The following is a 17,956-nucleotide window of genomic DNA, read 5'->3' on the forward strand; positions in this document are numbered from 1 at the left end:
TCCAATAGTGTGGGTTTAACTGTATCAGCAAAGGTTGTAAATAAACTAGTTCTCTTCTAAAACAATAAAGTTCTTAACCTATGGCTTCTACCTCAGCAGTAAGTAACCTGTGTGCTCTGCTCTGTGCAAGGTGGTCAGGCCCCCCAGTGTTCCTCTAAAGATGTTTTTTTCCCCTGTTGCTTGCTTGCTTCTTATTATTTGTGTAAAATATACAAAACATAAAATTTACCGTGTCAACCGTTTTTAAGTGCACGGTTCAGTGGCATGAAATACTTACCCATTGTTGTGCAGCCATCACCACCGTCCATCTCCAGAGCTCTTTTCATCTTGCAAAACTGAAAGTCTCTACCCATTGAATACTAACTCCCTATTTCCCCCTTTCCCTGCAGCCCCTGGTAATCCCTGTTCACCTTTGTCTCTGAGTTGGATTCTTCTAGGTACCTCGGAGAAGTGGAATCATATGATACTTGTCCTTTTGTGTCTGGATTGTTTCAGCCCAACGTAAGATGTTTTCTGTTTAAGCCAGTGAGAAGATGGGACACTTCTTGGGGTTAAAGCATTGTGTCTTCTCTTTTTCTCCCCACGGCTGTGAAGGGTGCAAGGTATCTAGGTGTGCCAACCCTTAGCACAGTACCCTGTTTAGACCGGGTAAAGCACCTCAGTGTATGCAGACCTTGGTGATAAATGCAGCTACCTAATTCTTTGCGCGGCGTGGAGCTCTGCCTGGCAGACCTTCTCTCAGTTGCCCCCACTTCCCTTACAAACTGCTCAGCTCCTGCCCTCTACTGGCAGGGAAAACTCTCCCCGTTTCCATGGTTTTGCGTTTAAATTCTGTTTTTCCAAACAAGTTTGTATCCCATGTCCAGGGCGAGTACTCCCTGTGTGCAAGGTCCTGGCAGTGTTCATGAGTGAGAGGAAGATGGGGAGACATGAGCTTTAAGAAGAGCAACGTGCTCTATCTGGGTCTCTGCATATCCAAGCCTGCTAATGTTTCTGGGGCCAGGGCAAGAGTGGGGATGTAGCCTACGTCTGTTTAAATATTAAAAGCATATTTTGTCAGAATTATTTAGGTAAATCTGACATTTCTAATTCTTGAAAAAATAAAGCATTTAGTATATTAAAAAGAAGGTACTTGCATCTCTACTATTCGGTCTCCATCTAGCTGCCAGTATAAAGAACTGCTGCCTTGCGCTGGGCATGTCATGTCTGTACCTACATATAAACAAATTTAAGAGGAATGTGACTTGTTCAGTACTGCAGAGTGTTCCTCATAAGTCAGGTTTGCAGTGCTTGCAAATACTGTACTAATCTGTGAGCACCTCTGAAACCACAATTAGAATGTGCAGAGAAGCAAGGCATTGGATATTCGGCCCAATTGGGAACCGGTGTTTCATTATGTGAGAATTTTTTTTGCATTTGTGCTATCTGGAAGGAAGGATTAACAAGCTAATTTGTCTTTCCTTTTATCTAAACGTCTTTGCTGCCCAGTGCCTCCCCACACTCCAAAGCAGTGTCTATCTCTGACATTGGTGATGTTATAGACCACCAGCCTTCAAGGTGCCTGGACACATTTGTCTTATTTCAAGGACACAGGGCAAGAGGTGTGCAGAAGCATTTCCCTGGGGCCTGACGGTGTTCGTCACAAGAGTGTATGTTGAGGGTTGCAGATCTCACTGTGTCAGCACTGAACGCTGATCCCAAGTGACAGAGGTACCATGTGTTCTTTAATAAGGTTATATTTTGCACTTGTGATGTTGGAGCCCTTTAAGATGCAGGGTCCAGGGAAGGGCCCCTCTTGCTCAGGTCTAAGGATGGTACCGAACGTATCAGGGTATTATAGCGAGGAAAGAGCAAACATGGTTCTTCAGGTCAAGAAGTGACAGACTCACAGAAGAGCTAGGACTGTTGTCCTTACACATCGGTGTACTCAGACCACATACCTTGAGAGTGTTCACAGAGCTCACATAAACCCCGTGCAGATTAAGTGCCAGCTGCATGTACATCTGGCAAAACCGCAGAGCTAAGAGTATTTAGTAATACTTCTCTGGTACCAGTAAAGCCTCTTAGTGCACGTGACTTTGATTATTTCTTTTTTCTTTTTGTTTTACTGGTTTTTCCATTCTTTCTTACTTTCGTATTGGTTTATGGGTCATCTAATACTTTTTATCTTTATCTTTGTTTTGTTCTCAATTGCTCAGTAATACACCATTGAGACAGTACTACACTTTGTTGATTGGATGGCAAGGATAATATGGAAGGCAATATTTATATTGTACATATGCAAAAAATGTTTCCTTAAAGTTATAAAATAACACATTGCGTATAAATATCTATTGGTAATATTGTTACCAGTACAATTAGTTATCTTGTCTACAGTGGTATTTTTTTATTTAATATATTGTAAAATACACATAACAAAATTTACCATCTGCACCATTTTTAAGAGTACAGTTCAGTGGCATTAAGTACATTTACATTGTTGTGCAATCATCACTACCATCCATCTCCAGATGGATCTCTGTTACTTAGTTATTATCATTGACCTCTTCCCCTGCTGTATTCATGATCTTTTCCATCAGTTAGGACTTTTTGCCTGGCTGCTTCTGCTTGGAGGTTGGTGAAGCAGTGATATTTGCCCCCAAGGGACATTTGGCAATGTCTGGATACATTTTTGGTTGTCATGACTGAGGAGGGAGGTTTGCCATTGGCATCTAGTAATAGGTAGAGAGCAGGGATGTTGCTAAGAGGACCCTCCCCCAAAGAAACAACTATCAGTCCTAAATGAAAACAGTGCCAAAGCTGAGAAACCCTGGTTTAAGCCTGTAGAGGAAATGGTCCTGGACTTGCCATTGCTGAAAGACACCATGTTAAAAGCTAAATTTTTATAACTCCATATTCTAACAGAATGTGTAAATTGTTTTCCCCGAAATAAATTGAAATCAAAAGATTATTTTTGACTTCACATTTTTATGCTGCTGTATTTTTGTTTATAATTTAAACTTCTTAATTGCCTATTTTCATTTATGTTATTTTTTCCTTTAATTACTTGCATCACCATTCATTCATTATTCATTCATTAGAAACAGTTATTATTGAGCAATTATTATATGCCAGGGTCTGGTTATACAGCAGTGAAAATGGTACATCTGTACCTTTGTGGAGCTTTCAGTCTAACTTATAATGAATGTAATACATACACAAATATAGGCTTTAGAATATGAAAAGTTCAAGGCCAAGAATCTTTAGAAATCCATTAGAAACATGGTGAGGTGCTTGACTCTACCCCACTGCTCCCTCTGTCTTCACTCCCCAACCCCACACACTTTTTTGAAACCCCCTTGGGCAGCTACCTCGGAGTTTCGTGCTGACTTACTAAAGCAGGAACACCTACCACGGTAGAGGTGGCATGCAGACGTTCTACCATGGTTCTCAGCCACCTTGCAGGTTATGTGGGACCCCATGATTACTTCCGTCCAGAGAGCCCTAGGTAGAATTCCTGTCTTTCACTTCCAGGCAGAAGCATAGAAGAGCCTATGGGAGTTTGCCATGCTCTCTTCTTCCTCTGCCTGGTGACGGTGGAGGCCACGTGTTAATGTCTGGTTGACCTTGTGGAGCAGAGCTTCCATCCCAGCCAGCCTTGGGTACCTAGCATGAATGAGAGAGAAACCTTTGTGGTACTGAGCCGCTGAGGTTTCAGGGTTAATTTGTTATTTCTTCATAACCTAACTGACCCTTCCTAACTAAGAAGTTCACATGAGTCACAGAGTATTTTATTTTTCAAGTAATTGCATGCCTGTGCTTAGGCCTGGGCTAAGTGATATGAGACAAAGAATAAGAAGGTTCTTTTTAAGAAGCATGATCTTTTTTGGAGACTGGAGAAGATGGAGCTGTAAAATGTAAACGCAGCTATCACAGAATAAGACACAGCAGAGCATTCATTAAGTGAATGTTTTTTGTATTCGTTTAGGACATAATGTAAACTGGGCTTTTAGTGTGTGTTAAATGAACGTGCCGCCACACACTTGCTATTACAGTAAGTGTAAGTGGATTCAAGCTTTGAGGTCTCCTATTTTCCAGGAGGATAGCTCAGAAAGAGGACACAGAAGAGAACGCACCCACATCCACTGACCTAAGTTAAGTACTTTAGACCAATAAAGTTGGAAGGGCCCTTAAAGATTGTTGGGACCAGTCCTCCCATCTTAAAATTAGAGAAGCTGCTGTCTGTGGAAATGAAGTGATGGACTCAACACCTCAGAGCAATTAAGTTCAGTGGTTCTCAAGTTTGGCTGCATGATAGAAACCATTTTTTTTTTTGAAAAAAAAAATTTTTGCAAAGCTCCAGCACAGCCAGACTTCTTAAATCAGAGTTTGGGGGTGGGACACAGCATAGTATCTTTTTGCAAGCTCCTCATGGGATTCCAAGGTGCAGGAAGGGTTGAGAGCCACTGCTTTAGTTGACAGCCAGGACTTGAATACAGGGTTTAACTCCTGGTCGGTCTCCATTTCTGTGAGCCATGTGGCACCTCAGGGTCAGCACCAACTGCTTGCCTGCTGTTAACTCTATTTTTACCAGCTTATCTTTCCTCTAGATCTTCTGCTTCTATGGGTAGAGAAAGAAAACTTGTTTCTCCTACTCTACCATATATGCTGATTAGTAGCTCCAAATCTTTGTGTTGGGATTTGTCATTTGAAGATGTTTTCATGTAACATGGATATGACTTGAGGTATGGGAGAGGTCATGAAAAGATCAGACATTTCATTCAACTGGTATTTTTAAGCACCTACTAAGCATTATAGAATCACAGACCTACTGAGTTTAGAGCAATCTAGACCAACACTCTCCAAGAGAACATTGTGCTACAGTGGGATGTTCTCTATCTGTATTGTCCAGTATGGCAATCACTAGCCACATGTGGCTATTGGGCCCTTGAAATGTGGCTAGCATGAGAAACTGAAGTTTTAATCGTATTTAACTTTAATGAATTCAATTTGAATAACCATCTATTGGCAAGTGCAGGTCTAGACCAATCCTCTACCTTATGCCACCCTCTATATTCTCAAGTGGTGTCCAGTATCATTTGCTGGATGGTGACCATTTGGAGACCCCCACCTGTTCCTGATTCCCAGCTCCTGGCCTTGGAGAGGAGAAGGTCCACTCTGGGTGTGTGACCGAGCATTAATTTTGTGAAGGGTGTTAACATTCAGCCTCCTCTTTACCTCCAAAGTCCCAGTTATTATGTAGTGAAGTCTTTTGTGCAGAAAGTTCAATGTCTCTGATCGTGTCATAAACCCTTTAATTTCAAATAAAACCATATTAACTGTAAGTGTTCAACCCTAGCAGCGCTATTAGAATCAAATACCTGTTAGAGAAAACAATGTGTTCTTCAGGCTCTCATTCCCTCCCTCCCTTGCCCTGGATATGCACAACCCCAGAAGTCTGTAGTTTTATAGAATGCTGAGCTTGCAGCTCTCACCTCTTTGCTGCTGCTCTGGGCATTTTTATTCCTTATCAATTTTACTGTAACCGATACCATTGGCTTATTTTTGGACCATGTTTTCACAAAACTGCCTATGCCTTTCCCTCCACACGCTTGGGGGAGAGTCTTTTGAGGGGAGATTCATCTGAGAAAATATGGAATGCCAGCATTTCTGCCTCAGGGTTTAAAGATACCAGGCTCAGGTCCCAGCTTTCTGATCTGAAAAATGGGGGGTTGGCTGGGGGAGCTCTGTGGCTCTGCAGCTGCTGTCTCTGTGCTGCTTACCAGGGAGGCGGGGTGGAGAGCCACGCGGGAGACCAGAGCAGACGCGCTCCTGCTGGGCAGAGGGACATCCGCATTGGGAAGTCTTTCAGAGGGCTCAGGGAGGGATGTGTGGTTAGAGGCCCAGTGACACCACCCACTCTGCTGGAGATGAAGGGGGTGAGGGAGCAATTCTAGAGGTTAATGAAATAAAAATCAACTCTCAACAGTCTCCATTTCCCCCTTGTTTCCCACCTCTTGGAAATTTTATCTGCATCTTCATGATAGTTGTTTGCTGGTCTCCTGTATGAAGTAAGTTTGATAAGAATAAAAGACCTTTTTCACAGAAAGAAAAGAGCCTTGTTTAATATTTTATAAGTCCCAACAACAGGAAACTGTACAAAAGAAAACCTCACTAACACAGGTAACCATTGATATTTTGTTGGGATGTTATTCCAGTCAGACTTTAATATACAGTTTTAAATAAATGGAATCCTACTATAGATTTCATTCTGTAACATGCCTTTTGTTAGATGCAGCAGAATGCTGTGGGTAGCTGCCTGACCATAAATACTGGTCTGTGTCGTGCTTTACTTCTGTATTTACAGCTTCGGGAGTTGATACATTTGCTCATTTGTAAGATTGTCTCCTGGGGCCAAGGAAGAATATATTTATGAAAAATTCTGACAAGGTGTTGCCACCTGCCCTCCAGAAAAGTTAAATCAGCCTGAACTCTTTTTGCCCACACCCGTCCTGGGTGTCAGTTTTTATGTACTTTTGCTTAGCTGATGGATAGTGGTGCTAATAATCTTTTATTTGCATCTCTTTTGTTAATGGTGAAGTTGAATAGTTTTTCACATATCGTCCATTTGTAGTTCTTATTTTGTGACTTGTATTCCGTGCACAATTTTCTGTGAGGGTATTGGTTTTCTTTTTGATTTCTTACAACTCTTTGGATGTTAGGAATATTCTATTAAATAATGCAGAATAACTGTTCCCTTCTCTCAATTTACTCTGCATATGGTGTGTTTTATGATGGTTTTAAAGTTTTAGATTATAGTCAAGTTAATGAATATTTCCCTACATTGTTCTGGCTTTTGTCTCACCCTTTAAAGGTACTTCCTTTCAAAGCTTTTATGAAGATTTGCCCACATTTTCTTATTGGTTTTATTTTTCTTTTTTCATTTAATTTTTTGATTTTATTTTTTCATTTAATTTTTATTTTTTTTCATCTAAAATTTATTTTAATATGAGGGAGAATAGAACACGGACTCAATTTTTTTTTCCTAAATGGCTGCAAATTTACCTACCACTACTGAAAAATCCCTTTTAACATTTATTTGCTATTTTAATGTCATCATGAATAAATTACCCATATGTGCTTGCATTTATTTCTGGACTTGCTATTATGTTTCATTTATCTGTCTATTCTAACACCATTATGACAGTACTTTAATTTAAACCAATGCCATAGTAGCTTTAATAATATACCTTAATATCTGGTAGTACAAGTCCCTCTAAAAGTGGCACAGGAGAGAGCACTGAAAAACTTGTATAGAATAGCGATTCTTAAAATATGATCCATAGGGAATTCCCTGGTGGCACAGTGGTTAAGAATCCGCCTGCCAATGCAGGAGACTAGGGTTTGATCCCTGGTCCGGGAGGATCCCACATGCCGCGGAACAACTAAGCCCGTGCGCCACAACTACTGAGCCTGCGCTCTAGAGCCCGCGAGCCACGACTGCTGAGCCTGCGCCACAACTACTGACGCCTGCGCGCCTAGAGCCCGTGCTCCGCCACAAGAGAAGCCATCACAATGAGAAGCCAGTGCACCAGCACCACAAGGAAGAGTAACCCCCGCTCGCTGCAACTAGAGAAAGCCTGCATGCAGCAACGAAGGCCCAACACAGCCAGAAATAAATAATTAATTAAAAAAATATATGATCCATAGGCCACCTGTATCAGAACTACATGGAGATTTTTAACAACTGATATTCCTGGTCCCTGCCCAAGAGCTCCTGAACATAAGTTGTGTTGAGGAAACTTATGTATTTATTTACTTACTTACCTAGCTAGCTAGCTAGCTAGCTAGCTGCGCCAGGTCTTACTTGTGGCATGTGGGATCTTTAGTTGCGACATGTGAACTCTTAGTTGCGGCATGTGGGATCTAGTTCCCTGACCAGGGATCAAATCTGGGCCCCCCTGTATCGGGAGTGCAGAGTCTTAGCCACTGGACCACCAGGGAAGTCCCAAGGAAACTCTTTTTACAAGCTCTCAGATGATTTTTAAGAACACCATAAGAAACTTAACACTCAGATAAAACATGGTAAGCAACAGTCAAGTTCCTTCTGTTTAAATGTTAAAGAACACTACCTTTTTATTAATTACTTCTTTGTATTAATTTCATGTGTACAGGTAGTCAATTATATATCCTGTCACTAAACGTATTTTGAGTATGTAGTCCAAGTGCTATGTATGCTGAGAGTACAAGGATAACACCTTGTATTTGAGATTTGACTTTAGGATGTGTAATCATACTCCCTAATTACACACAAACACACACACACACACACACCCCTCAAGCTCCTATTATACTTTAGGTTAAAGTAAAATTACTGCTCGCAGTTAGGTTGGGGAAAAATATGTGTACAACTTGAATGGAATTATGGAGAGCAGTTTGCTGGTTGTAAGGTAATCCAAAAGATAAAAAATAGGTGAGTGCGTTGGATGATGGGAGAGAGAGTAAAGCAACACCAGCATCAAATGGGGCAAACCAAAGAAGCTTTCCTGGATGGGAGAAAGAACAGTATGGCAACTAGAATTAAAGACTCAGTATTTTTGCATTGAGAAGCAGAAGAACACTTTATTAAATCTACCTGTGCTTCCTGAATTTCTCATGTCATTCAGTCTTTTACCTTGATACACTGGGATTATGTTATCAGCAAATTTTCTACCTGGGCTGGTCACTTATGGCAACATAGGTATTTTGTTCAACTCGCTTTCTTTAAAACATGTTATTTATCTTCACTTATGATCATGTTAGGGTAGCGATCCTAGCCAACAAGACAGGACATTGAACACAGGCTAAATGCTTCATAACTGTGCCTTTTTGTGTTTGCCACTTGCCTTTCCTTAGATTCGGGAATACCCCATTGATGTCCAAGGCAACCAGCTTCCCTTCCTGCGGAATCCAGATATCCTGGTGGGAGAAAATGACCTAACTGCCCTTAGCTATCTACATGAGCCTGCAGTTTTGCATAATTTAAAGGTCCGTTTCCTGGAGTCCAACCATATCTACACTTACTGTGGTAAGTGAGGGGTATCTATTGGCTGTGTGTGTTTGAAAGTGCTTACAATCTTTAGGCTTTACGTGTTAAACTCCAATGGTTAAGAATCCTGCTTTCACTCTCATTATAAGTGTCTCTCACCTGAGACCCTTGAAATGTTTGCAGTCAGTGAATGTGGCTTAATTAGGCTGCCGTACCTCTCTGTGGGAGGATTGGTGTTAATCACAGCTCAAGCAGGGAAGAAATGGGCCACACCTTGTGGCTTGATGGTCAGGCACAGTCCTGGAATCAGTAGGAAAGCAGTAAATCCATCCCAGTGTGCTAGCTCAGGCGTTTGCTCTCACTGTGGAGTGCACTGCTGCAAATGTACAGCTGGCTTGTTTTTGTTTTTTTTAAACTTTTTATTTTATATTGGAGTATAGGTGATTAATAATGTGTTAGTTTCAGGTGTACAGCAAAGTGATTTAGTTATACATATATGTGTATCTCTTCTTTTTCAAATTCTTTTCCCCTTTAGGTTGTTACATAGTATTGAGCAGAGTTCCCTGTGCTATAAGTAGGTCCTTGTTTGTTATCCATTTTAAATATAGCATTGTGTACGTGTCAATCCCAAACTCCCTGACTATCTCTCCCCACCACACTTCCTCCCGGTAACTGTAAGTTGATTCTCTAAGTCTGAGTCCGTTTCTGTTTTGTAAATAACTTCATTTGTACCCTTTTTTTTAAGATTCTACATATAAGCGATATCATGCGATATTTGTCTTTCTCTGTCTGACTTACTTCACTCAGTATGATAATCTCTATGTCCATCCATGTTGCTGCACATGGCATTATTTCATTCTTTTTAATGGCTGAGTAATATTCCATTGTATATATGTACCACATCTTCTTTACCCGTTCTTCTATCGATGGACATTTAGGTTGCTTCCATGTCTTGGCTATCGTAAACAGTGCTGCAATGAACATTGGGGCGCATGTTTTTGTTTTCTGCTTGAGGAAGGGCTGCCTTTCTGTCTGACCCTCTCACTTGCCCATGTACAAACATGTGCATGATGAATATTTGTTGAATTCATGATCAGAAACCATGACAAATGCTTTTTTTAAATTTATTTATTTATTTATTTATTATTTAAAAAAAATTTTTTTTTTAAATTTATTTATTTATTTATGGCTGTGTTGGGTCTTCGTTTCTGTGCGAGGGCTTTCTCTAGTTGTGGCAAGCGGGGGCCACTCTTCATCGCGGTGCGCGGGCCTCTCACTATCGCGGCCTCTCTTGTTGCGGAGCACAGGCTCCAGACGCGCAGGCTCAGCAATTGTGGCTCACGGGCCTAGTCGCTCCGTGGCATGTGGGATCTTCCCAGACCAGGGCTCGAACCCGTGTCCCCTGCATTGGCAGACAGATTCTCAACCACTGCGCCACCAGAGAAGCCCTAAAATTTATTTTTTAATTGAAGTATAATTAATTTACAATGTTGTGTTAATTTCAACATCCTGGTTTATCCCAGGATATTGAATATAGTTCCCTGTGCTATACAGTAGGACCTTGTTATTTATCCATTCTATATGTAGTAGTTTGCATCTACTAACCCCAAACTCCCAGTCCATCCCTCCCCCACCCCACTCCCCCTTGGCAACCACAAGTCTGCCCTCTACATATGTGAGTCTTTTTCTGTTTCATAGGTAGGTTCATTTGTGCCATATTTTAGATTCCACATATAAGTGATGTCATATGGTATTTGTCTTTCTCTTTCTGACTTCACTTAGTATGATAATCTCTGTTTGCACCTGTGTTGCTGCAAATGGTATTATTTCGTTCTTTTTTATGGCTGAGTAGTATTCATATATATATACACACACACACATACGTATACACACATACACACAGACACACCCCACATCATCTTTATCCATTCATCTGTTGATGGACATTTAGGTTGTTTCCATGTCTTGGCTATTGTAAATAGTGCTTCTGTGAACATAGGGGTGCATGCATCTTTTTGAATTACAGTATTGTCTGTATATATGCCCAGGAGTGGGGTTGCTGGATCATGTGGTAGTTCTATTTTCACTTTTCTGAGGAACCTGCATACTGTCCTCCATGGTGGCTGCACCAACTTATATTCCCACCAACAGTGTAGGAGGGTTCCCTTTTCTCCCTACATCTCCAGCATTTGTTATTAGTAGACTTTTTAATGGTGGCCATTCTGACTGGTGTGAGGTGGTACCTCACTGTAGTTTTGATTTGCATTTCTCTAATAATTAGCGATGTTGAGCATCTTTTCATTTGCCTATTGGTTATCTGTATGTCTTCTTTGGAGAAATGCCTGTTTAGGTCTTCTGCCCATTTTTCGATTGGGTTGTCTGGTTTTTTTTTGTTGAATTGTATGAGCTGTATGTATATTTTGGAAATTAAGCCCTTGTTGATTGCATTGTTTGCAAGTATTTTCTCCCATTCTGTAGATTGTCTTTACTTTTCTTTTTTATGGTTTCCTTTGCTGTGCAAAAGCTTGTAAGTTTGATTAGGTCCCATTTGTTTATTTTTGTTTTTATTTCTATTGTCTTGGGAGACTGACCTAAGAAAACATTGGTATGATTTATGTGCCATGACAAATGCTTTAAACAAATGTCCTAAAATTTCTCTCACATTTTTCTTGAAATTTCTCCATTTCCCCCATCCCAAATTTTGGCTTCTCTTTTTTAGGCTATCGTTAAGTGGTGTGGTAGACAAGAACCCTATATATATTGTCGTTTGAGGGGCAAAACATTTTAGGATCTGGTTGCAGAGTCAGCTGAGGGCTTCTTTGTGGGGGGTTGTCCCATTTGTACTTCAGTGCCTTGGTCTTATCTGTGATCCTAGGTGAGCCCTCAGGGGGTTAGGGTTCTTTTCATTGTGATATCCCACTTTGGTTTGGAATTGGCCAGCTGGCTGCTAAGTTAGGGTGAGCTTTTATGCCAGATTTCGGGAGCTGGAAATACCATGTTGATTTCAGTGCTTGAGAGAGTTTCCCAAAGCTCCTTTCCCCCAGTTGTTAGTGAGAGTTTTATTTGAAAGAAGCCCTCAGTAAGTGGTTTTTGTTTTTTTTAAAAAAGATTTTTGAAAATCTCCCTTTTTGGAGAAAGGGATAAATGACCACCAGCTTCGCTTTTTACAGGCATTCCTTCTAAGAGAGGTCCGGGTGTCTGTATGTATTTATCCAAGCGTACCTTGGCTCTTCCAGCTTCAGCTTTCAGAGTGACTGATGTAGCGCAGAATTCTAAGTCATCAAGAAGCACTCTTACCTGCTGTGGAGGGGGCTGAGACATTTTAGGAAAATGTGTATTTTAGAGTACACATACTCAGAGTATATCAAAATTTGAATGGAATGAACTAGGGTTTTATACAACTCTCAGTAACCAGTAGAACATGAGAGGCTGTTTTTAAGGCGAATGACTTGGAGAATTCTCTTATTTAGTGGAGTTTTTCTGAGTTCTGGGCCTTATTTTTCATTTCAGGTTGTATTTTCAGGAAAACTTTCATCTGAAGAGGACTTTGTCTTTTTCCTCTCCTTGCCCTTTCTTCTTTACTTGGGTAATGTGGTTTATTACGTTGCACGTTTCTTTCTCTCTCTCTCCCTCTCTCTCGTATTTTTTCCCCTTTTAATAGACTTTACGTTTTACAGCAATTTTAGGCTGAGAGCAAAACTGAGTGGAAGGTACACAGACTTCCCATATAACCCCTTTCCCAACACATGCAGAGCCTTCCCCACTATCACCATTCTGTTCAAGAGTGAAACATTTGTTAAAATTGATGAACCCACAATGACACATCGCTATCACCCAAAGTCCATAGTTCACATTAGGTCACTCTTGGTGTTGTACGTTCTGCGGGTTTAGACAAATGTATAATGACATGTAGCCACCGTTAATGGTATCATAACAGTAGTTTCACTTCCCTAAAAGTCATCTGTGCTCTGCCTGTTCACCCCTCTCTCCCCGCTAACCCCTGGCAACCACTGATTTTTTATACTGTCTCTGTAATTTTTGCCTTTACAGAATATCATATGGTGTAGTCACAGTGTGTAGCCTTTTCGAATTGGCTTCTTTCACCTAGTAATATGTATTTAAGTTCTCTCCATGTCTTTTCATGTCTTGATAAATCATTTCTTTATAACGCTAATATTCCATTATTCAATGTACCACAGTTTGTCCATTCACCTACTGTAGAACATCTTTGTTGCTTCTGAGTTTTGGCAATTATGAATATAGCTGTTACAAACATCCACGTGCAGGTTTTTGTGTGGATATGTTTTCGACTCCTTTAGCTAAATACCAAGGAGTGTGATATTGGATCATATGGTAAGATTATGTTTAGTTTCATAAGAAACTTCCAAAGTGGCTGTGCCCTTTTGCATTACCACCAGTGATGAAATAAGAGCTTCCCTTGCTCCACATCCTCGCCAGCATTTGACATTGCCAGTGTTCTGGATTTTGGCCATGCTAATAGGTGTATAGTGGTATCTCATTGGTGTTTCAATCTGCATTTCCCTAATGACTTACGATGTGGAGCATCTTTTCCCATGCTTATTTGCCATCTCTATATCTTCTTTGGTGAGGTGTTTGTTTAGGTCTTTTGCCTGTTTTTTAATTAGATGGTTCATTCCCTTACTGTTGGGTTTTAAGAGTTCTTTGTATATTTTGGGTAACAGTCCTTTATCAGATATGTCTATGGCTTGTCTTCTCATTCTCTTGACTGTGCTTCTTTTCAAACACCAGAAGGGAGCACAATGAAGGAGCTCTCCCGTCTTGGCAGTGACCCTTTCCATTCTTGCCTCCTCTTCCCCAAATGACTGGAAAAGCTCACATTTTTTGTACCCATCAGTGGTTCCCTTGAGATCCAGAATATGTTTATGTGAAAGAAGAAGGCATGAATTTGTCTTATCTTGAATATTGAATTTGTTTTTTTCTCGCTCTTCACATTCTCAAATATCAATTTACCTTGCCCTTCCGTAAAAGATCTTCAGGGTGAGAGGATTTGCTGACTCTTTATTCAACATGTATTTATTGAGTCCACCATTGCATTATGTCCTTTTGGGGACACAAGATGGGAAAAATAGTGAAGTGAAAGATAATGCGTGATGTAGTGTGATGTGAGGCAATAAAAAATAGCCAACACTCAGTGCTTACTGTGCAAGTCTGAATGGTGTGAATGTTCTCTCTATTAATCATTTTACCCTCAGGATAACCAGGGAAATGCAATTTTTATCCCCATTTTGCAGTCTAGGAAACTAAGGCACTCAGAGGTTAAGTAATTTGGCAAAGTCACACAGTTAATAATCAGCTGACGCATGGCACAGGGAGATCAGCTTGGTGCTTTGTGACCACCTAGAGGGGTGAGATAGGGAGGGTGGGAGGGAGACGCAAGAGGGAGGGGATATGGGGATATATGTACACGTATAGCTGATTCACTTTGTTGTACAGCAGAAACCAACACAACATTGTAAAACATTTATACTCCAGTAAAGATGTTAAAAAATAAACAAAAAATAATCGGCTGAGCCAAGATTTGACATTACAATGTGTAAGTCGTATTTCCTGTTCACAAGATTATATTTTAGTTAAGACAACCCACATACAAATGAGAAATTAATAGTCCCTCTTTTAGATTTTAATTCTGAGATTTTTTTTTAAGCCTAACACCTGTTGGCAGGGTTAAGTACCCTCTTCTTTCTGATCCTGCAACACTTTGTACATGTCTATTTTATGAATTCAATTTGTTGAGCATTTGTGCATGTGTGTTTGTGTGTGTGTGCACGCGTGCCCATGCATATGTGCATATTCCATGCTCTAGGGCATTTGGAGGCCTGGCCTGTCATTCTTTTCTCCATCAGGGCCTAGCAGAGTGCCTGATAAACACACATACATCTAGATTTAGTTGAGTGATTGGTTAAGACTCATTCTGTTCCTCTTTCCTTCTTTAGTTCTGATGTGTATGAACAGGGGCCTGTAAAGCTCTAGTCAGGAGGCCATCGTGCTCTCAGAATCTGACTGCATTTTCTGTTTGCAGGGATCGTGCTTGTTGCCATTAATCCTTATGAACAGTTGCCAATCTATGGTCAAGATGTCATCTATGCCTACAGTGGCCAAAACATGGGGGATATGGACCCTCACATCTTTGCGGTGGCCGAGGAGGCCTACAAGCAGATGGCCAGGTAAGAATAACCTCAGCCCAGAAGTCCTCCTGGGTAGTCCGAGGGAAGAAAAGGGAGTTTCTGCCTTCTTTGGCTGCTTTTTCTCAGTGGTGGAAAAAAATCAATGGTGATTCTGGGATTGAGGAAGAGTCTTGGGACTCTTGGGACTCTCAGACCAGCTCAGGTTCTTTTCTTACCACGTTTCCTCATGTTTTCATCTTATTCTTGTGAACGTGAACCTTGGCTTGGGGAACAGTGGCTCCTTAGACTTATCTCAGTTTTGAGCAATGCAGTTAATGCCTAGTGTTTCATCTCTCCTTGACTTTCTTTTGGCCTTCTCTCCTCCCCTCCAGGTGTAATGAATCCATTTTGTACCATCACCATTCATTTTGCAGATCTCACTGAAGGCTCCCTTTTGAAGGAACCAGGACTCTGACAACTTCTTGAGATGCCAGGCATTTGGGGCAGAAATAGAAATTTCAAATTAGCAGTCATGCATCGTGGTTTCGGGTTTTTAGCCTGGAAGTGGAGTTCTGTTTAGGCACTTAAGCAGGTCTGATTTTCGAACTCTGAAAGATAGGTACAGGTCTATTTCGTCAGAAGGTGGGCTAGGTGAGTGTATTGGTCAGGGTTCTGCAGGGCAACAGAACCAATATGGAGTGTGTGTGTGTGCACGCGTGCGTGTGTGTGTATGTAAAGAGAGGGATTTTTATTTTAAGGAATTGGCTCATGCAATTGTGGAGGCTTGGCATGTCCAAAATCTGCAGGGTAGGCTGGCAGGCTGGAGATCCAGGGAAAAAATACTGCATTTTGAGTCTGAAGGCTTTCTACTAGCAGAATTCTCTTCGGTGGGGATGTCAAATTTTTTTCTCTTATGATCTTCAACTGCTTGGGTGAGGCCCACCCAAATCTACTGATGTAAATGTTAATTTCATCTAGAAAAGAACACCTTCATAGCAGTATTCAGACTAGTGTTTGACCAAATGTCTAGGAACTGTGGCCTAGCCAAGTTGACACATAAAATTAACCACCACAGTGTTGGTCTTGAACTGTCAAGATATAGTATAGGGAAAGATAGTTTCACCAAAGTTTTGGTGGAAATGCATTTTTCCAATTAACAGAAAAATGCTGGATCCTTTCAGCTAAATCTTTTTTGCCACCTCTAGAGAATATCTTACAGAGCTAGCAGGAAAGGTAGGAGTCCTTTGTGGGGAGGAGGGCTGCTTAGGTTAATTTAGTGAGAGGAGTGAGAAAGAATCCCACTTAAGGTGGTCTGTGCTTCGGTGGATATCAGAGTGTAATTTTCAGCCCAATGAAAGTTTCCATGAGGAAAGACTGTTATATAAGTTTCCTTACTAATTTATAATGTTTTATTGCTGGCTGTGGAGATCGGTATGTAAAAGGTCTGCTTCCTTATGGATACACAGTGACCATATTCAATATAAGCAGTGATTGGAGAACAGCAATATAATAAGTAGAATGATCTACAACCATTTTATTTCTCCCAAATGTGATAGATTATGGAGCTAAAATGGTCATGACCTTTGATCTCTCTGATGCCATAAAATGACCACATACTATGTTCATCTGCTATCAGGGCTTGACCTGGAGTTGCTTAGCTTGGTAAGCTGTTGAGGCACATACCTCTGGACTGAAGTGTAGTTCAAGGTCAGATCACATGTGGAGAAGAATGAGGGGTAGCGTGATGCAGCACACGGCCTTGCTCAGGTGTATGCACAGTGGAGGGGGACCTGGGGTCTGGACAGGCTTCTACGTCTCAGGAGAATCACTTAAGCCAAGTCATCATTTGCTTCATGTGAAGATTATCCTTCCTCCTTTACGGATGGTTTCTTTATGGTTCTAAAATGGAAGGTGAGTATGGCCTGGTTCTGATGACTTCCTACCATGCGAAAAGTTCTGCCAGCTCCCTGAGACTTGTCCTTTCATGAATGTCATTGATGTTTGTTTTTCATCCCATTCTCCTCTCCTAGCCAGTTGCACTTAGATGTATCAGAAGTTGCTGTTCTTTATCAGACTTCTTGAGGCTCCCATACAGCTTTGAGAAACATCTAGCCTCCACTTTTATCCATACCATAGATCCTCTTGATTAAATACCTACATTCTTCCTTTCCGTGCCGGAAGCTGTACTCTTGGGTTATTTCACTTGTTTGGGTCCTTGTTCACAACTGTTAGAGGGAAAGGGCAGGTGTGGGATCCAGGGTGGTGGTGATATGATCTTGCCTAGGGTAATGCATTTGATGATTAAGGGGTTTGGATGTTAAAGTTGGACAAGGAGTTGCTTCCTTAAGGATTTTCTTTTAAGTGCTAAGGTTTATAATCGTTTCACCCACTGAGTCCTAGGGTGTAGCCAAATAATTTTGCTGAAATACTTGTGCAATTTTTGCTCATGAACGTGCATTAGAAGCATAAGGCCAGCACACATGGCCACAGGAGAGAGAGCTATTTTTGTATAAGTTCTGTTGTCAGCAGCTCATGGTTTCTGCTATTGATCTGAGAGGCATATTAGAAGCCCCAGCAGAATCTTTGCAGGGAAAGAGGGAGTCCCACTGGTCAGATGCAGGGACGGTTTTTGCTGCATTTCCATTATGGGCCTTCTCTGTCAACTTTGAATACTAGAACACGTTCATTTAACAATAGTTGCCAGCTGTATTGTGCTCTTTCTGACTCATCAGTAGTTTTTGAAATAATTGTTATGTGGATCAAGTAGCCACAGCCTAACACAGTTTGCTTTGAATCTGAGCCT

At 41.1% G+C, this 17,956-nt stretch overlaps 1 protein-coding gene across 5 annotated transcripts in view; it reads left to right on the top strand.

Moving 5' to 3' along the window:
• The window catches only part of MYO5B (myosin VB), a 366,352-nt gene that overhangs the window by 146,764 nt on the left and 201,632 nt on the right, over window positions 1-17,956 (top strand). For all 5 annotated transcript variants that reach the window (XM_057526678.1, XM_057526676.1, XM_057526679.1 and 2 more), the window contains exons 3-4: window positions 8,875-9,046; window positions 15,069-15,213. In XM_057526678.1, the coding sequence (XP_057382661.1) occupies window positions 8,875-9,046; window positions 15,069-15,213 (317 nt within the window). The remainder of the gene's footprint in view (window positions 1-8,874; window positions 9,047-15,068; window positions 15,214-17,956) is intronic.

Source organism: Balaenoptera acutorostrata, chromosome 13 (assembly GCF_949987535.1).
Source record: "Balaenoptera acutorostrata chromosome 13, mBalAcu1.1, whole genome shotgun sequence".
Taxonomy (NCBI): Eukaryota; Metazoa; Chordata; class Mammalia; order Artiodactyla; family Balaenopteridae; genus Balaenoptera; species Balaenoptera acutorostrata.